A 26,622-nucleotide genomic window follows, 5' to 3' on the forward strand; every position below is an offset into this window, starting at 1 on the left:
GTTATCTTCTCACTCCCCCTTGGGTTTGCGCATTTCTTTACTGAGCAGTACTTTCCCATTTGGGCCCTCCCTGCCTCCAATTTTTTGTTTCGTCTCTGTCTTTTTTTTGTTTTTTTTACACTGCATTTTCTCTGCTAACCTCTGCCCCCCACCACTTCTGTTACCTCCTTCCAGAACCATCTTGGCCTTTTTCTCCTTTCCCCTTTGCTGACCCGCCTTACAACCAAGGCGTTTTTCCACCTTTTCAATGCTCCCTTTTGCTGCCAACTGAAACGTGGTGGGGGGGGGGGGGGGAGAAGCGCTGCATTTTTATTCACCCGCACAGCTGGAAGCAATCTGCAGCACATCTGGGCCTCCAAACTTAACGCCATTCCCCCAAGACTCGATGGCTTACATTGTATTTGTCAGTGCACGTGACATGGGAGTGCCACGTCGGTGACTGCTCCGTTCCCCTGAGCTCTGAGGGCCTATCACCAGGGCAGTCCTGATCCTCTTGTGCACTAGTGCAGCAGCTCCAGGGCTACCTCCAGCTAGGCCCCTCCACCCTGCCGCCTCTCAGAAGCGGCTGCAACATAACCACACAACACTATGCTTAAGGGGAGGGACACACGGACGCCACTGTCCTTCCAACACAAAAAAAAAAAGATCTTAAATTAGTGCAGGATTACAGGAGGCAGGGAGAAGCATCAAGAAGGGAAAGGAAAGACAAAAAGATTAGATTCCTCTGTACCTTTTTGTTTAGCTTCAGCCATGTTGAGAATGCCTTGTTGTCCTGGTACTGAAGTCCAAAAAACCAGACCTCTCTCAGCCCAATGGTCTTCACAACCTGGTGAGAAGGAAAAATAAAAGAGATGACATTGCTATTCCCTTTACAGCAGCAAGCCCAGAGTACAGAGAAAAACCTCTCCACCCCCCCCCCCCACCCCCCCTTCTGTCTTACCACCTGTGATGTGGTCAGTGCTGGATTTGCACCTTTAGCACTTTTCAGTTGGGAGTGTGTGTGTGCGTACGTGTGTGTGGGGGGCACATAGACATGGCAGGTCTGGCCTGAACCGCTGCACTGCCCACCGTGGGCAGCCCAGGAAGCGGCTAAACCAGCTGCAAGCCTCCACGAGCCCGGCTCTTAACATCCTGCAGCTCAGGGTTAATTTTTGGGCTCTATCACCTATCCCATGAGGTGATAAAAACCATGAAGTGACTTAGCGACGGAACTCGCGATGAAAAAGTATTGAGACACAACCGGCCCTCCACCCACCTTCCCCCCCCTCTCAAAAATTAAAAAAAAAAAAAAAAGTCACCATCATGTCCTTCAGGGGCTTTTCTGATCTCAGTCCGACAAGCCACTGCCGCCAGATACTGCGTCACCCACCAGAGCCAGAAGCCACAGCAGCTCCTGTAACACTGGAAGGCAGAGGACAGCGTGTGCCACGACTAGGACCAGATCTACCCACTCCCAGATGTGGGGATCCAGAGACTGAGGAATTCTTCCCCGTTTCCCATGCAGTTCACCTGGTATCCAGCCTCATTACATGTTTGAGAAAGTCGTATGTGTGGTTTTCAAGATGCATGGTGTCAGCAGGAACGGCCCGGCGCTAGTGGCATTGGAAGGTAACACACACACACCCACCCCCCTTTTAACACTGAACATTAATGCAGAAAGCCGGCAGGGGGGAGGGGGAAGGGAAGAGCAGGATGATCATTAATTATATTTCTCAAGAACATACTCTAGTCATTGCCAGAAAAAGCAACCTCAAGGTCACCTCCATCATGACGGGCTGGGAAAAGCAACAAAAAAAAAAAAAAAAAGAGAGGGAGGTGGAGAGAAGCAGAGAGCTGCGTCAGAAAAGCTGCACAGCCCAGAGCAGCTCTGCCTAAAACCACAAATTAACTGGTTAGAAAAAAAAAAAAAAAGTTATGCAATCCAAGTCAAAAGCAACAAATTGTTTAGCAAGAGAGGCCACCCTTTCTACACCAACCGCTCAAACACACGTTCAACAGGAGGTTTCCTTATGTAACCCCCCCGCCCGCTGCGTGAGAAACTCATGGGATTCCCTCAATGGCAACACAAGTCCAGCATAGAAAGCTTAATGCGTCAGACACAAGCACATCTGTCATTGAGAAAAGTCACTGTTAGACAACGCAAGTCTATTACGGGTAAGAGCTTTAACACAAAAGATGAGGGATACCAAGAGGCCATAATGCAAACAGTGGTGTCCCATCCGAGGGTGCTACGGGACCTTAGAGATGTCCTGGCAGCTCCGGCTGACCTTTTCAATGCTTCCTTAGAGTCTGGAGTAGTTCAGGAGGACTGGAGAGGGGCAGATGTGGCGCCAGTTCATATAAAAGTGGAAGTAAGGAGGCGGCTGGGAATACAGGCCGGCTAGTCTGTCCTCCGTGGTGAGTAAATTAATGGCAGCGCTGCTAAAGCAGAGGACAGAGTGCGGTTTCTGGAATCCAATGGATTAGAGGATCCGAGGCAGCATGGCTGTCGCAGAGATCCGTCTGACAAGTCCCGCCATGTCACTTTCTTTGGATCACCAGAGGGGTAGATGTTCTGTATTTGGCTTTCCCAGTAAGGCCTTTGAAGTGGTTCCGCACAGGTGACTTATAAACAGCGAGTGCTCTGAAGCGACTGCTAGAAACTGGGAGACAGACAGTAAGCTGAGCTCACTCCAAGGAAGGGGGGAAGGTTACCAGTGATTAAATGTGGTCTGCTTCAACGTTTCTGTCAGCGCTGCTGTGAAAGAGCTACCAGAAAGCGACCGCCTTTTTGCGGATACCACCATAAACAGGACAGGTGCCCTGGAAGGCGTAGAAAACATGAAATAGAGCGAAGCCTGAGAAATGGTCTGGCGTTAATGCTAAAAAAAAATACAGGGTCATGCATCCGGGTTACAAAAACCCTAGGGACAGTTTACAGTATAGGGGGTGAAACTCTTCATGCCCAAATCCTGCTCTTGTGCAGATCTTAAGGTGGCCACAGAGGCAGATACGGTGATGGCAAAAGCCATAGGGAAAGGAATATGGTGTACAGTTCTGCAGCTTCAAAAGGATAAACCAGATGCGTCTGTCCAGGGGACAGCTATTAAAAGTCAACCGCTGCCATCAAAGCACAAGGACAACTATCAAAACACATATACCCTGTAGCAAATGAGGGAATGGGGAGATTGGTATTTGAATGTTTCTATCCTAAGAGTAAGTGTGCAGGAGGCTCTGGAGCCTCCTTGAGGAGTCATGGGATGAGGATGAAAGGGGGAATAATCCAAGGAAATATTTCTTTCTAGAGACCGGTGGATGCATGGAACAGCCTTCCAGAGGAATTGGTGGCGACCAGGACAGCCTCAGAATTCAAGAAAGCATGGGACAAGCATGGAGGCTCCCCCAATGCAGAGGAACGGAGCGCAGAGCTGAGGCGGTCACGTGGACGGGCTAAATCTCTATCTGCCATCATGTTATATCTTTCAGTGATCCAAGTGCCTCATCTTGTGATTAAAAAAAAGTCTGAATGTGACTTGTCATATGCTCAGAACGGCAGCCGCTGCCCTCCCCCTTACCCCCACAGCACTGGGATAAATTCAGAGATCAAACTGTAATCAGCACCCAAGGAGAAACAGGTCTGGGCAGTGAAATAACGACAAGAGCACTGACCCAGCTTCTCCAGTCTGCCATTTACGGACCTTCAGCAACCAATTTTAGTCTCCTGCCCTGAAAGACAGAAAAAGGGGCTTTAAAGCTATATTTATTATTAAAGTTGTATTTTAAGCAGGAGTATTTCTTCCTGCTCCTTTCGGCTTACAACTCAACCAGAATCACTATCATGAGCCCTCGCTTGCGACAACCTGTATTTTTAACCTTCCCCGGGCACCGCAGAAAAGCACAATTCCCTCCACAGCCCGATTCCTGCCAGCAGGTGTCACCCTTGGCCAGTGGCTGGGACTCCACACCCAGGGGCTATGAACATTGCGCCTAGGCAGCTCTCCCAACCAGCCAGGGCTGGGCCCAGGCCTTCTGTGCAGCAGCAGCGTCCAACACTGCTGCCGAGTCACCAGCCCGGCCCTATAACCCTGTGAACTGCAGTTACACAGGAGCCCCTGCAGGACATGGAAAGAGCTGGGAAGGTTGAGCTGACGTAAGCGAAGGATTCAATAATTAAAGCCTCCACAAACGTGTTCCTGTCACAACTGGACAACAGGTGCAGAGCACCAAAATGACTAATTGTCCTAAAGCTGCTGAAGGCAGGGGGGATGTCAGGCTACAAACCAACTGTTTGTGGAAAATGTCACAGCAATGAAAAATCCTGCAGCAGTATTTCCAGCTAACCCTTCTGCCTCTAAACTACTTGCCTCATTTTCTTCTGAACTTATGCAGCGTTCTGGCTTGCATTAGTAAAAATGTGTTCAGAGCCACCAAGTAAAGAGGAAGATACAGGGCATACAGCCTGGCCAGGTTGCTAGCAGACGTCTACAACTCCCACCAAACCACTGGGATCAGTGCAGGCTCAGTACCCTCTGGAGTTTGACAGCTCTTTAGATGGTCACCGGATAAGATCAGATGGTATTCCGATCTCCTGGGACCCATGTTCCCTCCTGCTCAGTCAGAACCAGAACTGGGGATCCAGCACCAAAAGCCTTCAGCTACAGCTACCCGGGGGTTTAACTCCCAATCACTGCAGCGCCAGCCCCTGGCTAGGAGCCACGCACCAGGGCTCCCTTCCAGAGCCCTCCCAGACTGGCCATTGTCGCCTTCTAATGACCATGATTCCCTCCCCGGGGGCTGTGAACTTTGCCTTCTCAGCATCTCCAGTGAGTGGCATATCCGGCTCAGTACCTTCTGCATGGCACACTTACCACCGAGCCAGCATTTTATGCTTTGCTGTACACTGCTTTGAATGTCATTCTATAAAAAGTGCACAAAAAGCGATATTACAAATCTTGGTGGCAAAACATCAGGAGAGGGTGTATCTGGGTGCTGATTCAAGCATAGAACTTGAACGCTCATTCAACCAAGAGGAGAAAATTTAAGAGACAACTAAAGCCGACTTGAATAAGTGGTCAAGCTTCTACGGCTGCAGCTGGGATACGTCCTTAACGGTGCAGACAGGGAGAACAGGGCAGACTGGATGGGCTAAGTGGTCTTTATCCAGTAACATCTATCTTACCTTACTATTTTCCCCCAAAGGTGGGGGGAATTCCATTTCCCCTCCCTTAGCCTTGGTGACAGCCCCTCATTTACCCAAGGTAAAAAGAAGAAATCACAAGCAACATCCATGGATATTTATCTAAACTAAAATACTTTCCCCTTGCTCCAAAGCAAACAGTCTTCCAGTACAGGAAAGTTCTTGCACACCCCTTACTAGCTTTCAGTCAGGCCTGGATTTGTTAGTAGGGCACACCAGGGTGGCAAAAAAAGCTGAGGGCAGTAGACTGGCTGAAGATTTACTGCCACCCAGCTGTGCTGAGCCTCTCAGGACTGCCCTCTGCTTCCTGGAACAGAGAACAAAGAGGGCTTATCTGACCACTCTCCATCCCGGGTCCACCTCCCTTCATCTTGGGTCCACCTCCCTTCATCAGTATCCCCCAGATACTGGAACACCCCCCCCCCCCCCCATGTCCCACTACCTCCTCCCCTTCCTCAATTCCAGAACTCCCCTCCCGCCATTTCTACTTCACCCCACCCCTGAGATCTCATCCCTGTACTGATACTTAATATCTCTTTTTCCTTGCCCAATTAAAAAAAAAAAAAAAAGTTATATGGACACAAAGCTGGAAAATTAGTTTATAATCATTTAAAGATGAAAAAGTTGAAGCACACTGGCAAAACGTTTTCCAGCATTTGCCACAGAATCTGTCTCTGAGCTGCAGAGGCAAAGTGTGGAGCTGTGCCTTAAGCTCCCTATCCCCATCTGACCCCATCAGGGGCGGGGTGACAGCCGCTTCAGTTGCCTAGGCTTGGCAAAAAAAAGCCATAAATCCATCTCTGCTTTTGGCCCTTCGATGCTCCCAGTGAGGGGCGGTTACACCAATCTAGACCCAAGGTCTTACAGGGAAGGCACAGTAACTCTGTAAAGGTCAGCAGAGACAGACCCAGAAGGTCCATCCATTTGCAGTCTCCTTCCTCCTGTAGGGTCTGCTCTGTTTAATGCCCACTGGAGACTCCAGTATCCTGCACCATTTCATATTACCCCCGCGCCACCAGCTTTCCACCTGTTTTTTTTTCCACCATGTTTCTGGTATCTGCCACGAGAAGGGACAGAAATAAACCAAACAGCCCTCTCAGACAAAAATCGCAGATATACAAAAAACTTAAAAAGCTGCTCTCTGCATTCAGGCCCTGCCTTTAGTAGGTGATTTCGACAGGGTACAGCATCAAAAAGACATGCAAGGGGGAGGGAGCGGAGCAAAGGGTGTGGTGTAGGAATAATTCAGAAGAGTGCCAGCTCTCTTCTCCCACGGCACTATTCTTATTTTAGCGCACTGGCTCTCCCCCCATCACGTGCCGGCTCATCTCGCTGGTCACCGATGGACTGCGCACAACTTGCTTTAACCTCGTAAGTGCGGCAGCACTGCCAAGGCCAGGGCTCGCTGCCTGGAGAGGGCCCATCCAGTCACGGCATCAGTAAGCGGTGCAAGAAATGAACGCAAGCTTACCCTTCTCCCCCCCCCCCCTCCTCACAAGCTCAAACTGCAGTAACAGGCCCCCCCCCCCCCCAAGAACCACAGCCCTCCAGCCTACTGCAACCACATCACATGCACCTCGGTCCAGATGAGCACATCTGTCTTCCCACAGGATGCAAATTCTAGTCCGATTTAGAGTGGCGATAAAGGACTAAATAAAATGAAGTATGAGAAGTGTTTTAGTACCAAAACTCCACTCCATAGCTTCTCCCAGACTGGCTCTAAATTCACTGAAGGTAGCGGCCTGCAAGCACCCTCCAACAGCCTCAATGGACTAGGGTGCCGGAAAGCTTAAAGACCGCCAAGAAGTTAAGGAGGAGTCTGGGGTTCAGGAGTGATCCATCTATACAGGATTAAAAAAAAACAAAACATCAAGAACAGTGGAATGGGAAAATGCTTTAAAAATACTATATTCAAAGTTCTACAATCTCCTCCCTGCAAACTGCCAGTGCCTGGGAGGAGAGGGGGGCGCCACTGCATGCTCTCTATATCCGTGCTGCTTCCAGAACCCATGATATCTTAAGACAGGAGTAGGCAATTCCAGAGCTCGAGTGCCGCAAACTGTCCGCACTTTATATGGCCCCCAAGATTAATTTGCATGCAGTGGAAGTGATGCCATCCCCTCTCTGCCTTGTCAACTTCTGCATTTGCTAACTCTGGCCAGACTCACTACCACAAATTAGGTGGGTGTTTGTGCTCGTTACTTACCTTTAAGTCCCTCCTCAGTGCTCGTCGTCCATGAATACTCAACCCAAAGCATCAGTTGGGTCTTTCTACAGATTTCACCCTGTTTTTCAATTCCAACCCTGCAATCTTTGCTCACCCTAAAAAGGGATGATTTCCTCATTCACTGCCTAAATGAGAAATCTTTGGCCCCAACTACCCAGCAACATTTGAGAAACGTGGTCTGTCACCTTGTTTAAAAAATGGGAACGGGCTGGGTTGCCCATGATCTTACTCCTCCCAGAGTATTTCATCTCCTATGTAAGTCGCCAGGCCTGAAATCCAGAACCCTTGCCTTTGGCTGGCCCAATGGCCACTGAACCGCAATGGAGATCAGATCACCAGGCCACCGGCGGCCACTCGCTGCGATACCCAATACACCTCACTGTTTGGAGCGTGCTAGGGCTCTGCTACGAGTTGTCTGAAGACCATGTCCCCCCCTTGAAGGGAGCCGAGGATGTCCCCCCCCTCTTCAAGAGTGTAACCTCCCTTAAATGTATTTCCACCATCCATCCCTGTTCTCTCTGTGCCGCAGTGCAGACAAATCGCTCCCATGCCACATCCAAAGTAACCCACACTACACCTGCAGCCTTGCCCTTGTCGTGCCTCACTCGCCCTGCAACAGTTATGGCTCTACCGCAAATCAGCCAACGTCGCCACCTCTGCCAGTGAAGACATCCAGAGCAGCCTCCTTTGTTAGAGATTTCAGCCCTTCCTTCGTCATCCGGCAGTTTTTTTCAGGTCTGTTTGCTGTGTCCACTAAAGGTTTGTCCTTTGCCTCAGATTCGAGGGTCACAGGACTCTGAGGCCCAGCTGACATTTGTTCACCATATTTTGCCTGCAGCCTGGAAATGCAAACTGAAGGAACAGGATTGGTCCGTTTCATTTCCTGCACCCATTGTCCCACTGCTGTAGTGGGACAATGCCTCCCCCCCCCCCCCCCCCACCCAGACCCAGCCAGGGAGGAGGGGGAGAAAGAACAAATCTCTCTCGGTTGCGTCTTGCCAGAGTGCTCAGTTAATTGCCAGTCGCTGGTTTACAGGAACGGGCGGGGATGACCAGAATAGCACAGAGGCTGATGAAGGGGCCGGATCAGACTGTACAGCTAAGACCAGGGGGGGGGGGGGGGGGGGGGAGGTGAGAGCCATCCTGGAAGCTCCCAAAACCCCCCTTTCCTGCAGGCCATTCTTTACGGGCTGGGTGGGGTCAAGCCAGGCAGCGGCCAGAACAAGCGAGCTTTTGTGCTCCGTCCAGAAGGGAAATGACTTCAGCAGCTGATGAAACCTCCGAGAGCAGCATGCACAGGGCTGGCACCAAGGAGCCCTCCCTCTCACTGAATACAGGAAGAGCAGCTTTAGACACCAGGGTAGAGAGGGGAAGAGGGCAGGCACAGCAAGAGAGAGCTTGCTTCCCGCCTTTCCCAGTCCTAGCCACAACGATTACGCTGCCGATTCAAAGTCTAGTTCTCTCCATTTAAACACACACTGTGAAGCGCACAGGGCGCCTGTCGGAATCCAGCCAAGGTACACGGGGGATGCAAACACCACCAGTGTGTGCCACGCCGTGCAGAGCAGGGAGAGGATTTAGAAATACCTGCACAGGCTTCACAGCTTTCAAAATACCAGAACTAGGTCAAGGTGGTCACACTAACTTCAAAACCGCAGAACACCGTCTAAGCTTGACCTCCCCCCTCTCCATGAAGGTCAGAGATTAAAATTTCTGGTACAGCTGCTACAGCTTGCACGGAGAAGGCATTGGTTAGGGCGAGGGGGTATGTAAAAAGGATCCTGGTGGTGTGACTTCTAACGCAACTCAGAGTGCAGGACAGTGATTTTTTTTTTAAACTTGAACGCCTGGGTATCGCAGCAAGCACCCTCCCCAAACCTGAACATCTTATACAATGTGTCAGTGACAAAGCAAAAGCCTGCATCCAACCGAGGAAGAGATCAGACCCCTCCGTGCCACCCTCCACTGCATTCTCCAGCAAATTGCTCTTAACAGCAGAGTCCGTGAATGTTATTTGGGGTGGGGGAGATTTAATTAAATGCTGTCTTACAAGAATAAAGACGCAGCCATGGATAAGAGCCACTGACTGACGGACACGTGGAGCTGATTTAATCTCCTAGCTAGAAGGCTCACTCATCTGCACACAAGTCTGCTGCTCCTGAGACAGGCTCCACATATCCACGGGACAAAGCCGCTCATTGCATTACAGAACTGTTAGCAAGGGTGGAAGGGAGAGAGATTAAAGTGAAGCGTGCCAGGGCCAGCAGCAGCACTAGGCAAACTAGGCCTGGGCCTAGGGCACCGAGCATTAGGGGGCGCGGTATACCAAGGGGAGGTCAGGGGGAGCCAATGCCCCCAGGCGCAGGGCCATAGGGGGGCGTTGATGGCCGACATGGGAGGCCCATGCCGCCGCCACAGGTGGACCTCATCTCACCGGCGAGTGAGCAAGGAACTACTGCTGTGCGCCGGACGCACACAGCAGGAAGATCGGCGGGGCCGTGGTGAAGCTCGTCTCACCATGGCCCGAAGAAAAAGGTTGCGTCCAAACCTGCAGGTGCTGCTCCTCCTTCCTGCCTGCGCGGCCCCGGAAGAAAAACGTTGTGGAGCCACGTGGGTAGGAAGGAGGAGAAGCATCTGCCGCATAAAGAGCAGCGATAATGGGCTGCCGCATATCGCAGGTTGCGGAGGCCCGAAAAGGAGGAGGAAACCCGGTAGCAGAGCCGCTGCAGATCCCACGTAGCGGGCGGCCAGAGAAGATCAGTGCCGCTGCAGAGCCCATCTTGCGGCAACTCTTGCAGAGGAGGCCCAGAGCCTGAAGAGTGTATGTATGTGTGTGAGTTGAGAGACTGTGTGGGAGTGAGGACCTGAATGTTTGGAGAGACAGCATGTGATAGCCTGTGCGTGAGAGAGTGCATATGGGTATATGAGAGAGCATGTGAGAGCTGTGGATGCGTGAAGCTGCATGAGAGAGACTGCCTGTGTGTATATATGTGTGAGAATGACAACCTGATTGTGTGTTTGAGGGAAGACAGAGAAAAGAAATAGAAAAAAAAAGACCCTGTAAAAGGAATTGGCAAAAAACAAGAAAGGGAAGGTGGGGAAAAAAGCCTGTGACCAACCGATTAGAAAACTAAGATCAGACAGCAGATGTAAAAAGAAAAAAAAAAAATTACTTTTTACTGATTGGCACATGTAATCTTTGGGAATGTGCAATAGCAGCACTTTCTCTATGCCGATCTCGCAATGTGTGAGATTGGCATGGAGGAAGTAGAAGCCCACAAATATTTAATACCACAGGGCCTGCACAGAGGACACAGCAGAATGAGTTTCAATGCCAGTAGCAGCAATCAGCACCTCCCCAAATCTCCACATGGCAGCAGTAGCAGAGGAATGAGAGAGGCTGAGGTTGCTGGCAAAAGAAAGAGGGTGGGGGGGGGTCTGCCTTCAGTGCGTGCAAGTGTATGAATGGGAGTCTGCCTGGGGGTGTATGTGTGAATGTATGGGTGCCTGCCTGAGAACGAATGGATGTCTTCCTGGGTCTGTCAGAGAATAGTAGGGATGTGAATCGTTTTTCTAACTAATTGAAATATCGTACGATATTTCTAAACTCGTGAGAAATCTGTTAAAAGAAACAGTTTTACCCCCGATTTTTTGTAAAAATCGTTTTTTGGGTTAGCGCGCGCTAATGGGAGTTAGCGCGCAATAACAAAACCCCATTTTAGTTATTTTTTGCTATTTTTGTTAGTGCGCACTAACCCGAAAAATGATTTCACTAAAAAAGTGGGGAAACGCGGGAAAACGATCCCGAAAGCGGGAACGATCGAGCACCCGATTCACATCCTTAGAGCATAGGTGCCTGCCTGTGTGAGAATGAATGTGTGCATGCCTGGAGGGTGGGGGGAAGGGGAGCAGTGTGAGAATGACTGGGAGCTGCCTGGGGGTCGGTGTGGGGGTGTGTGTGAGAAAGAATGGGAGCTGCCTGTGGGTCGGTGTGGGGGTGTGTGTGAGAATGAATGTGTGCATGCCTGGAGGGTGGGGGGAGCAGTGTGAGAATGACTGGGAGCTTGCCTGGGGGTCGGTGTGGGGGTGTGCGTGAGAATGACTGGGAGCTTGCCTGGGGGTGTGGGTGCATGTGTTGAGGGAGCCAGTGAGAGTGAGAGCATGAGTGTGTATGAGAGAATCCAGGGGAGTTAGTGCTTGTGTGTAGGTGGTGTGGGGGGGGGGGGGGAAGAGAGAGGGTCTTAGAGCCTGAAAGTGTGTCAATGTCTGTGAGAGAGAGGGAGGTTATGGTGGGTATAAGAGCATGTATGTGTGTGTCTGTGACAGTGAATGTGTGAGAAAGAATGAACATGTATGTGTGAGAGGATAAAGTTTGTGCCCTCCCCTAACCTAATCCTCGACAATTTCAGAGTGACTGGAAATCAAGAGTTCCCAGGTATGGACAGCAGGGGCTTTCTTAAATCCTTATTAGTTTTAATTACTGGGTGTTATTTGTTATCTATGCTCTTTTGAAATATATTATTGGTGCTTGGGAAATTTTTTAAAAATATATTTGATTTTAATTAATAGAAATTATTCTATTTATCAGTAGTTTTAAAATATTCTTTTATTAGAATGGTTTCTCCAGCACAGACTACTGTAATACTCTATTTCTGGGACTACCATACTAAACAATAAGACCTCTTCAGATATTACAAAACTCGGCTGCCAGAATACTGACTGGTAAAAACAAAAGGGAACACATCACTCAAACACTGGCTGAATTACACTGGCTGCCAATAGAACAAAGAGTGCAATATAAAACACTATGCACAATTCACAAACTGATTAACGAAGAAAAAACAGACTGGTTAAACACAGCACTACGCTTACACGTCCCACAAAAATCTTAGATCAGCCAACAGAGCTCTCCTAACCATCCCCTCAGTCAAGACAGCAAAACTTACCCAAGTTAGAGAACGAGCCCTTTCCTTAGCCGGACCAGCATTATGGAATTCATTGCCACTCGAAACAAGATTACAAAGTGATTTAAAAAGCTTTAAAAAAAAGTTTAAAAACATGGCTTTTCAAAAAAGCATTCTACAATATGAATGGGGAACAAGTAGTTTAAAGGAATAAGCGAATGAACATCTACACAAAGCTAAAGTCACCCTATTAGCATAATTGTATATCCATCATCATTATAGAATAACTTAAGAAACTTGCAGTTTTAAGTTTAATTGTATGATTTCCTATCAATCATATAAAAGACAAGATCCAGATTTCACATTATATACCTCAGTTTATGAAAACTGTTACCGTAAATGTTTTGGCACTTTGTTAGTAAGAATTTAATCAAATATATATATGCGTGCCACCCTGTAAACCGTTGTGATGGTGCACTACTAAATGACGGTATAGAAAAGATTTTAAATAAAATAAAAATTGATGCTTTGTTTCTTGATTTTATTTGTTTTATGAGGAATGGTGGGGTTCTGTTTTTCCATTGTTACACTCAGAACCTGGCTTCTTGGGGTTTCCATTTCAGTTTATCTAATTTGTGATCCTTTATTCTGTATTTGGTGAGGGTCTGTCTCTGCTCTGTGTGTGTGACCATGATGAGAGATTCTGCTAGCATAGAGTGTTCTGTGTAGGGATCTATAGCAATCGGAGTTGTTTTGTTTCCTCGGAAGATTTGGTGCATTGGTATTCTGGGACCCAGTGTAATATTTACAGTGCTGCTTTTTCACTTGGTGATATTACTTTTATGTTGCGATAGGCTTGCTGTATAGATTTTGAGTGTCATTTTTACAGGGTTTTCTGTTAGTTCACAATGTGCCTGGCAGTGGAAGGTGTTTGTGTTACTATTACTGTGAGGTGATACCAGAATTTGAAAATATTTTTGTTTGATGAGCTGTAAGGGAAACACCCAAGCTCCATTGTTGGGTGAATTTCCATGGATGCACTGTATGTTACAGAAATGGAGGTGCAGGATTTATATTGACATTCTGTCCCTTCCTATAAATTCCAGACTTCACTCATAGCCATAGAGAATTAGTTGAATAAAGCTATCAAATAATTGTAATAGTAGTTTTACTAGAGGTGTGAAACTGGCCAGCTTTTTAAAATTATGCAGAAGACCCTTTGGTCTAAGACTTTTTTTTTTTTTTTTAACACCAATTTTAAAGCAGGGGGCCATGCTATGGAGGTGGGTGTGATGAGGAAATGTCATTTTGGCTCCCCCCCCCCAAATTCTTCTGTCTAGAGACGCTACTGATTGCCTTAAGCAATAGTACAAGGATTGGGGGTGCTGGAGAGGCACACAAATGCATTGGCCCCCAGGCGCCGGAGACCCTTGGTGCGCTACTGGCCACGAGCCATATGGGGCTGCAAGCGGTGGCAAAGAGGAGTGACGATTTGGCGGGCCACGAGCAGCACCCAACCTGCTCACGGCCCAGAAAACCACACACTCAACAGGCGTGATTGAGAATGAGGTAGGAGTCAGGGCCAAGACCGTGGGGTGGCGTGACCGGGAGGAGGGTGCGGAGGCGCAAGGCAGAAGGTTCACCTAGGGTGCCTAATCCCCTTGCACCGGCCACACAACATGCAAGCTCTATAGTCTCTGCAGTCAGTATAGTAAGTACAGAAAGCCAGACTAACAGGGAAAGGGAAATCTCGTTTTATGCTTAGACACATTTGCAACATTTCCAGTGAGAAAGTTTTTGGATCCATTTTCACCACAAGGTAGCCAAGTTTACCGATCTGAAATCTATGAGAAGAAATGTTTCCAGACTCTCCTCTGGAAAAGAAATGGGGGATCCCAACCCCCGAGGAAAGAATCTAGAAACCCCAGGAGATAAAATTCTATTTTGGAGCAGGAGCACACAAAATGAATGCTCCCATGTTGCTCCAATTATGCTTCTATAAAAAGGTACTAAGCCTGAAGTAACATGGGAGGAAAAACAGATCTGACTGGCATCCAAAATCCCTCAGATCCAAACAACCTGCTGCTTTCAGGTGGGTCACCATGCCAATACTGGATGGCCGTGACTTGGCCCGAGCATGGGATGCCATAAAATTGGATGTACTCTTCCTAGTCACGTCATTAGAAGTACATGCAGACAGGACAGGATCATTATGCAACACTTAGTGAAAACCCTTGAGAGAGTCACATGTCACAGGAGGAATGACAGTCATAGTAACAAGTGAATCTTTGTAGTCATGCGATATATGGAACATCGCCAACAAGGACTCTAGTTTGTTTTATTGAAGTTTTTACCTAATCAAAAGCAAAACGTCAATCAGCATGCAACTATTGGGCCACCAATACATCCGTGGTTCTCAACCCAGTCCTTGAACACTCCCAGCCAGTCAAGTTTTCAGGTTATCTACAATGAAAATACGTGAGATAGATCTTCATACAACGAAGGTAGTGCATACAAATTTCTCTTATGCATATTCATTGTAGATATCCTAAAATCCTGACTGGCTATGTGTTCTCAAATCAAAAGAAAAGTCAGTGATCCTGCATCTTAAGACAGCAGTGACCTGGCAGCTCTCTCATGCAGGTACCAGTATCAAGGACATAAATGTTCAGTACCAAAGTTTAATGACCCCTGTTATGTCGATGTAGCCCAAGAGTTCCCAAACCTGTCCTCTGGACCCCACAGTCAGCTGGGTTTCCAAGTTATAGACAATGAATAATATACAACAGATACATTTGCATATATTAACATATACCCAGCACATGCAAATTTATTATGATTATATGTTGTGGATATCCTGAAACCCAAACCGCCCAAGGGGTATCCAGGACAATTTTGGGAAGGCCTGATCTAGTCAGCCCAATGGGGCAGGCAGGGCTGGATTTACTTGTTGGGCAGCCCTGGGATGCAGAAGTGCGAGGGGGGGGTCCTCCCTTCAAAAGTGCATGCAAAAGCATGATGTGGTGGGCCCTCCTCCCTCTAAAGGTGCACCCAGTCTGAACTGGCAGCATCTCACTGCACCTGCCCTCTTCAAAGGGCGCAGGGGAGGGCTGGCAGCAAGTCTGTTTCACAGTTACAATGCCATCAACCCATAGGCTACTGCACCTTTAAGGCAACAGGTCCACTGGACACCCTTCCACTTGTCAGTTACCTACACTGTGTGATGGGCATTATATATTCCCCTGGTGAATACAAGATGGGCTGTAAAGAAAACCTGGGAAGGAGAGCCAGTATGTAAAAGAAATCAGAGTAGGTGGTGGACTCCAACCCCCAGAAGACAGAGGGCTTCTTGAGGGGGGGGGGGGGAGGGGAAGAGGAACTTCCCAGGCCTTGCCCTATCGAGAATACGAGAGCCCAGGCATGGGGGAGAAGGCTGAGAGCTTGCCCAAAGGAAGGGCTGTGCAGGGGCAAGAGGGAGTCCTACTAGAACTAGAAAAAGAAACAGAGGAGATGGAGGTGCCCAGCAGCCCCGAGGACGAGCCGGAGCCAATGCAGATAGATTTGGGAGACGAGTGGAGGAGACCACCTCCAGAAGAGGACACTCATGGGGGCTGCAGGTCAGGAGCTTTAAGTTAACCGTGCCTTGGGATGGATCTAGTTGCAGCCATAGCACAAACCCCAGCTGCAGGCTATGGAGGGAGGTGGCAGTAGGGTCTGGTTCCTAAGAATCAGGCCCGCAGAGCACTGCCAAACTAAGGTTATGCAGGAAGATTAAGGCAAGAGTTGCTTTCTTATTGTATGAATTTGAGAGACTTTGAACTACCGGAATAACCTGGGGCTGTGTTTAAACCCAGCTCACCAACTGGGGTGAGAGGATTTGAAACCATAGACAATACACCTTAGAAAGAAGAGCGTAAAGTACAGGCAAGAGAGACTGAAATACCTGGCCTGGGGAACCTCAGAGTGTGGAATCGGAAAAGTTGCAAGGAGTCGGGCAGCAGGACCAAGGACAAGCACCCCCCCCCCCCCTCCTCCCCCCGAGGCCTAGCCAGTGGTTCCAGTTTGTGTAAGCAGAGAATTCCAGCTGGATTGGGAGAGTGGCCGGTGGTACAGGCCCATGACATCTGCTTAGTGGGCACTTCAGGCCTAGCATGGGACAGGACGAAGAAGAGTGGCTTTGAGACGGGAGGGTGCCAGGTACGCACAGGTTTTTCCAGATAGAGAGCCCCAATCAGAACGATTAAAAAAAAAAAAATACAATACACACAAAAAGGGGCAAGAAAAGTGTCTTCCCAGTACCAAGAACAGGGAGAACAATACATTTTTATAGCATTGCACTGTAAGACCAGGATTCCCTAAATCAAACTAATAAGGATGCTATTCCACAGGAGTGTCAGACGAGTCCCAGGCAAGCGAGTCAAGTATAACATTATCACAGCAGTAAATAGCAACGTGCTGGCCGAGTTCTGATGTCCAGCAAAGATAGGGCACCCCCTAACTCCACAAGCCATGCTACTCACCCTGGCAGATAGGGTACAAGGAAACATATCCTCCATTCACTTACATGTAATCAAGAGCCATGTCCATATTTATTAGATCTATATCCATTTCTAGCAAGAAAAGCTTCCAATGTATACACAGCACCACTTTAAGACACCACCCTAAGGAGGATCAATGCCAGACAGATGTTTTATGAAAACTGAAATCTAACCCCTGCAGTGATTGCAGGGGAGCTGCCTGCCCAGCACCAGCCACCAGCCTGAGCTTCAGCCCTCAGCATTTTGGAAGCATTTCTAAGACTCAAACGTTGAATCCAAGCCCAAAACTGACATCATGGTCTGAGGTATGCTTCCAGTGAATTCAGTTTTAAAAAGATTTTTTGGACTGCTATCTCCGAGAATAGCACATCACCTAATTTGGAGTCTATTGGAAAGCCACCCCTGAACCAGAGGTCTGCTGGTCCCACAGAAAAGTCAGCCGCCCCCCCATCTGCTCGCTTAGGGCCTGGTTTACGAGGCTTTTACACTCAGGCACAGAATGGGAAAAGCACCTTGGTACACAGCCCTGTGAGGGGGAGGGGGCAGAGTCTTCACAAAAGGATTTAACCAGCTCGTTTCCAGAGTTTAACCTGAACCCCAACCAGCTAAGTTTAGCTCATCAACAACGGGCAACTCCAGGGACATTTCTGGGACAACGTTATGACCTGATTCACAGAGAGCGAACCTAAAGCCGGCAGCTCCAGCGTTGCGTCCTTACCAAGAAGAGGCCAAGTCTAGCAAATCACTAGTGTCTATTTCTTAGCCTGACTGAAGGGTTTCCCTCCTATTCACTCGGCTGGTGAAGGGTTGGTTTTTGATATATAGAGCTCAAGAAAATGTAATTTCAAACCCCAAATTGTCAGGTAAGTGCTGTGATGTATATGGTCCTGCAGGGCAGATGAAGAGGAATTTGAACTCTTGAATCCAGGCTTCAAACAGTGCTGAAAACCCCCAGGTTACCAGTGCAGGCAGCAAGGAACCCTGGACAAAACTAAAAAAAAGAGTGGATGACGTTCCCGTACGGTCCAACTTTAAACACATTGGGAAACTAGTTTCAAAACATAATAGTTTTAAACTGGCTTGACGTCGCTTCTGAGCTTCACAATGAACTGAGCTGTAATGGAAAGTTAAAGCGGCAAGGATTGTACCGGGAGGGGACGCACTGTCCAAGAGAGAATTTTTTTTTTTTTTTTTTAAACTTCACACTGCAATGCAAAGGAATTATTGGTGCTAAATTGATAAAAGGATGAATGACAACAGAGCTGGTTGGCCAAAAAAAAAACCTAGAGGAGATCCCGACACACTAACTCTTCAAGAGGCGGACTAAGTTATGGCAAGAATAAGGCAACTGGGCAGACTAGAAGTGCCTCACGTGCCACCACACCGCTTCCACTTTGGAGATGGTAAGGGGATTGGTACAGAAATTTATTTTTATTTTTTTTTTTTACAAGCCTATATAAACAGATCATCCACCAGTCAAATCCATATTCTATTCTGGACCACCAAGGTACCAGATATTATGTGCGTCAATTAAAAGACGTCACAAAGAGCGGAACTGCAATCTCCTCAGCCTGCGATTCATCAGTCAGGCCCAGGCCCAGTCCTAGCGAAGGCTGAAAAGGTCCTTGGCTGCCAGAAACACAGCAAAGGGAAACGGGGTCTGCAGTTATCAGTATCCGGCAGCAGCTCCAACTACAAACAGGAAGCCAGGAGTACAGATAAGGACAAGCCCGTCGATACAGGGCACCTGGAGTTACAGAAGGCATTCGATGGAGTCCTTCATGACAAACTTATAAACATAAAATCATGGGATAAGAGGCTATGTCCTATTGTTAAAACATTGGAATCAGGACAGACACTGTCAATTTTCCCCAGTGTGACAAATGAATAATGGAATGCCCCTGGGATCTGTACTGGACCAGTGTTCCTCAACCTTCATTAATAAGCTGGAAAAAGAAGCAATGAGTGAGGGGATCCACTGAGCAGAGAAAATTATTCAGAGTAGTGAAAAACAGAGGAATTTGGGGAGAATTTTGCCTGACTGGGGAACTGGATATCTAAATGACAGATGAAACTGGATGTGGGCAAGTGCAAAGTGATGCACAAAGGAAAAGTAACCCTAAAACGTACACAATGCTGGATCCTGTATTAGGGAAAAATGGACAAGACAAATCCTCAGCTCTGTGCAGTGGTAGTTAAAGCAAATACAAAGTTATGACTTTCAGAAAGCAATAGAGAATAAAACACAGAATATAAAGACTAAAAAATAAATTGCCATACTGGGTCAGACCAAGGGTCCATCAAGCCAAGCATCCTGTTTCCAACAGTGGTCAATCCACGCTACAAATACCTGGCAAAGTACCAAAAACTAAGTCTATCCCATGCTACTGATGCTAGTAAGAGCAGTGGCTATTTTCTAAGTCAACTTGATTAATAGCAGGTAATTGACTTCTCCTCCAAGAACTTATCCAATCCTTTTTGAAACCCTGCTACACTAACCTTAGAAACATAAAAATGACGGCAGAAGACCAAACGGCCCATCCAGTCTGCCCAGCAAGCTTTCACACTTATCTTTTTCTCATACTTATCTGTTACTTTTTGGTTCTATTTCACTTCCACCCTGCCACTGATGTAGAGAGCAGTGCTGGAGCTGCATCTAAGTGAAGTATCTAGCTTAATTGGTTAGGGGTAGTAACTGCTGCAATAAGCAAGCTACTCCCACGCTTATTTGTTTACCCAGCCTTTGCAATTCAGTTCTTGTTGGTTGTCTGAGTATAATTCCACTTTACTTCATTCCCCCCTGCCGTTGAACCAGTGAGCTGCACAGGATATGTATTCAAGTGAAATATCATGCTTAATTGGTTCGGGGTAGTAACCACCGTAACAAGCAAGCTACACCCATGCTTATTTGCTTATCCAGACTATGTAATTCAGTCCTTGTTGGTTGTTGTCTGAATATAAGTCATCTTTTCTTCATTCCCCCTGCCGTTGAAGCAGTGAGCTATGCTGGATATGCAGTGAAAGTGAAGTATCAGGCATTATTTGGTTTGGGGTAGTAACCGCCGTAACAAGCAAGCTACTCCCCTCTTTGTGAATGCAAATCCTATTTTCCACATTTCCTCTTGCCGTTGAAGCATAGAGCAATGTTGGTGTCGCATTAACCGTGTGTATGTTTATTGAATAAGGATATTAATCTTCAGGTAGTAGCAGTCATTCCTGCAAGCCAGCCCCATGCCTCTTCATTCACATCCTCTAGACTTTATGGATCCACAGTGTTTCTCCCACGCCCCTTTGAAATCCTTCACAGTTTTGGTCTTCACCACTTCCTCCAGAAGGGCGTTCCAGGCATCCACCACCCTCTCCGTGAAGAAATACTTCCTGACATTGGTTCTGAGTCTTCCTCCCTGGGGCTTCAAACAGTGACCCTGGTTCTGCTGATTTTTTTCCCCGATGGAAAAGGTTTGTCGTCGTCTTTGGATCATTAAAACCTTTCAAGTATCTGAAAGTCTGTATCATATCTCTGCTCCTCCTTTCCTCCAGGGTGTACATATTTAGATTCTTCAATCTCTCCTTGTATGACATCCGATGAAGACCATCCACCTTTCTGGTCGCCCTTCTCTGGACCGCCTTCATCCTGTCTCTGTCCCTTCGGAGATACGGTCTCCAGAACTGAACACAGTACTCCGGGTGAGGCCTCACCAAGGACCTGTAACAAGGGGATAATCACTTCCCTTTTCTTACTTTATATTCCTCTCTATGCAGCCCAGCATTCTTTTGGCTTTAGCTATCGCCTTGTCATATAGTGTCTAATGATCTGAAGTCAGTGAAACAATCACCCCAAGGGCTCTCTCCTGCTCCGTGCACATCAGCCTCTCTCCCCCCATCGAATACAGTTCATTCAGATTACCACACCCCAGATGCATGACTCTGCACTTCTTGGCATTGAATCTCAGCTGCCATATCTTCGACCACTCTTCCAGCTTCCTTAAATCCAGTCTCATTCTCTCCACTCCTTCCAGCGTGTCCACTGTTGCAGATCTTAGTGTCATCCACAAAAAGACAAACCTTACCTTCTATCCTGTCCACAATGTTGCTCAAAGATAATGAACAGGATCGGTCCCCAACACCGATCCTTGCGGTACACCGCTTAAAACCGCTCTCTCTTCAGAGAGAGTTCCATTTACCACATACCCTGGCAACAAATTCTAGAGTTTAATTGTGCCTTTAGTGAAAACATTTTCTACTAGTTTTAAATGTACTACTTGCTAACTTCATGGAGTGCCCCCTAGTCCTATTATCTGAAAGAGTAAATAACCGATTCACATTTACCCATTCTAGACCTCATGATTTTAAAGACCTCTATCATATCCCCTCTCAGCTGTCCAGCCCTAACCTCTTCAGCCTTTTCTCATAGGGGAGCTGTTCCATCCTCTTTATCATTTTGGTTGCCCTTCTCTGTACCTTCTCCATCCCAGCTATATCTTTGAGATTAGGTGACCAGAATTATACACAGTATTTAATGTGCGATCTTCACCATGGAGTGATAGAGGAATTATGACATTTTCTGTTTTATTCACCATTCCCTTCCTAATAATTCCTAACATTGTTTGCTTTTTTGACTGCTGCAGCACACTGAGCCAACGATTTTAATGTATTATCCACTATAACTCCTAGATCTCTTTCCTGGGTGGTAGCTCCTAATATAGAATCTAACATGTAACCACAGCATTGGTTATTTTTCCCTATATGCATCACCTTGCACTTATTCACATTAAATTTCATCTGCCATTTGGATGCCCAATTTTCCAGTCTCACAAGGTCCTCCTGCAAGTTATCACAATCTGCTTGTGATTTAACTACTCTGAATAATTTTGTATCTGCAAAATTTGATTACCTCACTCGTTTTCCTCTCCAGATCATTTATAAATATTTTGAGAAGCACAGGTCCTAGTACAAATCCTTGAGGCACTCCACTGTTTACCCCTTTTCCACTGAGAAAATTGTCCATTTATTCCTACTCTGTTTCCTGTCTTTTAACCAGTTTGTAATCCACGAAAGGACATAAGACTCCTATCCCATGACTTTAGTTCTTAGAAGCCTCTCATGAGGAACTTTGGATTTTCAGAAGGCATTTGACAAACACTAAATCTACCGGTTCACCTTTATCCACATGTTTAACTCCTTCAAAAAAGTGAAGCAGATTTGTGAGGCAAGACTTGCCTTGGGTAAAGCCATGCTGACTGTTCCATTAAACCATGTCTTTCTATATATTCTGTGATTCTGATGTTTAGAACACTTTCCACTATTTTTCCTGACACTGAAGTCAGGCTAACTGGTCTGTAGTTTCCCGGATCGCCCCTGGAGCCCTTTTTAAATATTGGGGTTACATTGGCCACCCTCCACTCTTCAGGTACAATGGATGATTTTAATGATAGGTAACCTATCATTAAAACCTTTTCCGTCAGAAAAAAATCAGCAGAACCAGAGGTCACGAGCTGAAGCTGCAAGGAGGAAGACTAAGAACCAATGTCAGTAAGTATTTCTTCACGGAGAGAGTGGTGGATGCCTGGAATGCCCTTCCGGAGGAAGTGGTGAAGTCTAAAACTGTGAAGGACTTCAAAGGGGCGTGGGATAAACACTGTGGATCCATCAGGACTAGAGGACGCGTATGAAGAGGAGGCAGCAAAACACTGCACGGAGCGGCAGTAGCCACAGAGGCATTCAGAGCGGGATGCCAGTGGCCAGTGGTTTGTGTTCCACCTTCATGGAGCGGATGGATGGAGGGCTGCCATCTCCAAATTAAAAAAAAACAAAAAAAAACAGGGGTGGGTTCATGGGCTATAGGTATTAACAATTATTAGGCTTATTCAATTACCAATTAGGCTTATTCAATATTTGTTGATAGTTAATGTGACCTTCAAGGCATAATTCACTTTCAATGCATATCCAGCATAGCTCTCTGCTTCAACGGCAGGGGAGAAGAAAAACTAATACTTCACGCATATCCACGCATATTTTACTCTCTGCCACTTACCCAACTAATCAAGCTTGATATTTCACTTGGATGCAGCTCCATCACCGCTGTCTACATTAATGGTGGGGGTGAAAGGGAAATAGAACCTAAGGTTACTAAGAGCCAAGAGAAACAGATAAGTATGAGAAAAAAAGTGTGAAGCTTGCTGGGCAGACTGGATGGGCCGATTGGTCTTCTGCTGTCGTTTCTATGTTACAAATTTTAACTAACAGATCTGAAATTTCATTTAGTTCCTTTAGAACCTCAGGGTGTATACCAGGGGTGGGCAAGTCCGGTCCTCGAGGGCTGCAAACCAGTCGGGTTTTCAGGATACACCTAATGAATATGCATGAAATAGATTTGCATACAACTGAGGCAGTGTGTATGCAGGTCTCTCTCATGCATATTCATTAAGGATATCCTGAAAACCCAACTGGTTTGCAGCCCTCGAGGACTGGAATTGCCTACCCCTGGTGTATACCATCCGGTCCAGGTGATTTTCTACTCTTCAGTTTGTCACAGGCCTACTACATCTATGTTCACCATGATTTGCTTCCGTTTATCTGAATCATCACCCATGAAACCCGTTCCAGAGAAGGTTATCTCCAACATCCTCTTCAGTAAACAGAAGTAAAGAAATCTTAATCTTTTGGAGATAAGGCTACCTTCTCTAAGTGCCCCTTTAAACCCTTGATCATCTATGCCTCTATAGATTGAAGGTGAAGCTGCTCCAAGTACTATGGGATGTTCTGGTTCCTCCATCTCAAAATATATAGAACTAGAAAGGGTATAAAAGGAAAAGAAATGTTTACAGATTAGGGCCTGTCAGCTTGGAAGGAGACAAGAGGGGATATGATAGAGCAGTGCTCCTCAACCAGTTGGGTTTTCAGGATAGCCATAATGAATATGCATATGCTGGTTCTCCAGTGATTGTAATTTCATGCATATTCACTGCAGGTCTCCTGAAAACCTGACTGGTTAGATGTGCCTCCAGGAGAGATCTTTAAAATCATGAGTGGGGTGGAAAAGATAAATGGGGTAATTATTTACTCAAAGTACTAGGAACAAGGGAACAGGAGACACAGTACATTTTAAAAAGTGATATCTGGGACTAATGTACATGACTGACAGATTCTAGTTATGCTAGATAAGTTATCTATTATGACAGCTGCTGATTTTAGACTAGTTGTGCAGGCTCCTATACATAAAGCTGGACATTTTAGATGTTATTGTCATGAGAGCAGGCTTTCGTCATCTCAATTCTGAAGTTATTGTGGACAGATCATGAGTTAATTCTATGATTTAAAATTGATCAACCTCAGAAAATTTGCAATTGTAAGAATAAAAAATTTTGGAAAGTTAGAGTTAGACTCCAATTTGTGTGCTGAAGAAGCGGTAGAGAAGTTATATTCATCACTGGCAGATATGTATAACGTGATGGCACCTGTTGGAATGCAGAGGGAGCTGTAAACTGGCACCTTGGTTTAAGCAAAGAAACTGCAAAGAATACATTTAGAAAAAGGGAATTTTAGAAATAAAGGAGATGGGGGAAAGGGCTGTATCTGAAGTTATAGATCAGCCTGTCAAAAGGAAAAAAAAATTTGTTTCCAATAGGATAATGAAAACTATTAACTGACCTAAAGAATTGTTTGATACTGTACAGAGGTTAGTTACTAAACCAGATCGTAGTCCATCTCAGTTAAACTCATAATTGCTGATTTCTTCCAAGATAAGATTAAGAAATGCAAACAAAGTTTGGAACCAATGATTCTGCTTGAGAAGCAGAGTGAGAAAATCCTACCATTCGTTGGGGTGAATTTAGGCAGGTTTCCTTGATAGATTAAATTAGTAATCTTACATCAACCTATTCTAAGTTGGATCCATGCCCATTTAATATAATTAAGGGTAAAAGATTTCATCCTATGATTGTGTGTGATAATCTCATTGACTGAGGACAGCATTACCAATGGATATGTTCTGAAATTATCCTTTTTTTTTTTTAATTTTATTTATTGCATTTTACTAAGTTACACAAATAAACCATTGTGATTGGAAACTATGGTTACATAATTATACCAAACTTTGAAGAAAATTATACAAAGAAATATTATAATCAATAACCAATCTAATTATATTAAGTAATACATGGGGGTGGATTGAAACTCTATAGAGCAAAAAACTTCAAGGTTTAACTTGAAAAAGGAAACAAAGGGTGCAGATTCAAAGCCTATTCATACCCTCTGTACTGTCTATGACGCAGTTACTTGGTGATTCTCACCAAGAAATCATCCCATTTCTAATCTCTCTTCCTTAGGAAAAGTATTGAAATGTTTTTATGGCAACTTGAAAAGTTCATAGATAATTATGCAATTTTGGATAATTGACAGTATAATTTCCAGAAAGTGCATGGTACCAAGAAACTTGTGTTTGACACAAACTGGGGAATTCAGTATATTGGTGCAACTAGATATTACAGCAGCTTTCAACACAGTTATGTCAATATGGTATTGGTAGGACTACTCTAACGTCGTTTATGTTTTTGGAGGATTGAAAAGTGTGTAGGAGTTAGGATTTATCTGGAGCACCTCAGGACTGCACTATCCTCTGTTTAAATACGTATATTAGGCCATCTTTATGACCTGTATGCCAATGATATACCACTTTATGTACCAGGTTATCTGAAGAATTGCCCCTCTGAATTAGATGGGTGGTTGACTTTAAATTTGGGGAAAACATTTTCCCCAAATTTTTTAATTTGGGAATTAAATTTTGTTAAGGGTTGGAAGAGGCGTTCCAGAAGTATTGTGGATTTTGAATTTGCAGGTATTAAAATCCCCTTTACTTTTGAAGCATGAATCCTGGATAGATTCAAAGCTTATTCAAACAGTAAGTTAAAGAATGCTGCCCTCTTCATAGGTTTAAATTAGTCGCTTAGACTTCTAAAGAAATTGATGCAAACAGAATTTTAGAACAGTGCTACAACTGTTAGTAATTTGGACGGTTGGATTTCTGTGATGGCTTGTCTGTTAGTCTGCCCCAAGAACCAGAATCAGATCCTGCAATTGATACAAAACACCACTGCAAGACTGCTTTCTGGCCTTAAGAGATTACATTTCTCTGAAACTACAATCTTTGCACTGGCGAACGCATGTACATAAATTGTTATACATGGAAAATCCATACAATTTAGTGAGCCTACTGAATGGGAGATACCAGGTCATTCCCTATGCGCCACTGTCCAGCCTGCACTCTCACACAGTCTCGGTGTTTAGGGATGCTCTGCCTGCAGAGTTGAAGAATGAAAGGGATCTAAACGTTTTCAGGGAGAAACATGACGTATGCATATTAGTAGCAATGAACCAATTAAATTAAGTCATGCAAGGTCAAGCATACATTTTTATATTATTTTATGGGATTTTAGTTGTGTTTTTGTCAGTTTGGATGTCTATGTTAAGATGTGATTTATGGATGTAAATATCCGATATCTGCTCTGAATGTTTACAACAGAGATAGTGAGCTGTACGATTATATAAATAAGTCAGAATTTTTTCGCTGGGCGCATAAACTGTGGAATTGGAGGATGTGGTGAAAGCCATTAGTGTAGCCGGGTTTAAAAAAAAAAAGTTTAGACAAGCTCCTGGAAGAAAGGTCCATAAACCATTATTAGTCTTGTAGACTGTCCCTGGTTATGACAAGAATTGGATCTATTCAATATTTTAACTAACTCATTTTTATTAAAAAGTATAATCTCCACCTTGATTATA

The 26,622-nt window shown here is 45.8% G+C and overlaps 1 protein-coding gene across 1 annotated transcript in view; it reads right to left on the reverse strand.

The window, feature by feature from the left end:
• The window catches only part of MSN (moesin), a 116,381-nt gene that overhangs the window by 20,667 nt on the left and 69,092 nt on the right, over positions 1-26,622 (reverse strand). Inside the window, exon 3 of the mRNA XM_029607557.1 lies at positions 731-826. Coding sequence (XP_029463417.1) covers positions 731-826 — 96 coding nt within the window. The remainder of the gene's footprint in view (positions 1-730; positions 827-26,622) is intronic.

The sequence above is a fragment of the Rhinatrema bivittatum genome, chromosome 6 (genome assembly GCF_901001135.1).
Source record: "Rhinatrema bivittatum chromosome 6, aRhiBiv1.1, whole genome shotgun sequence".
Classification (NCBI taxonomy): Eukaryota; Metazoa; Chordata; class Amphibia; order Gymnophiona; family Rhinatrematidae; genus Rhinatrema; species Rhinatrema bivittatum.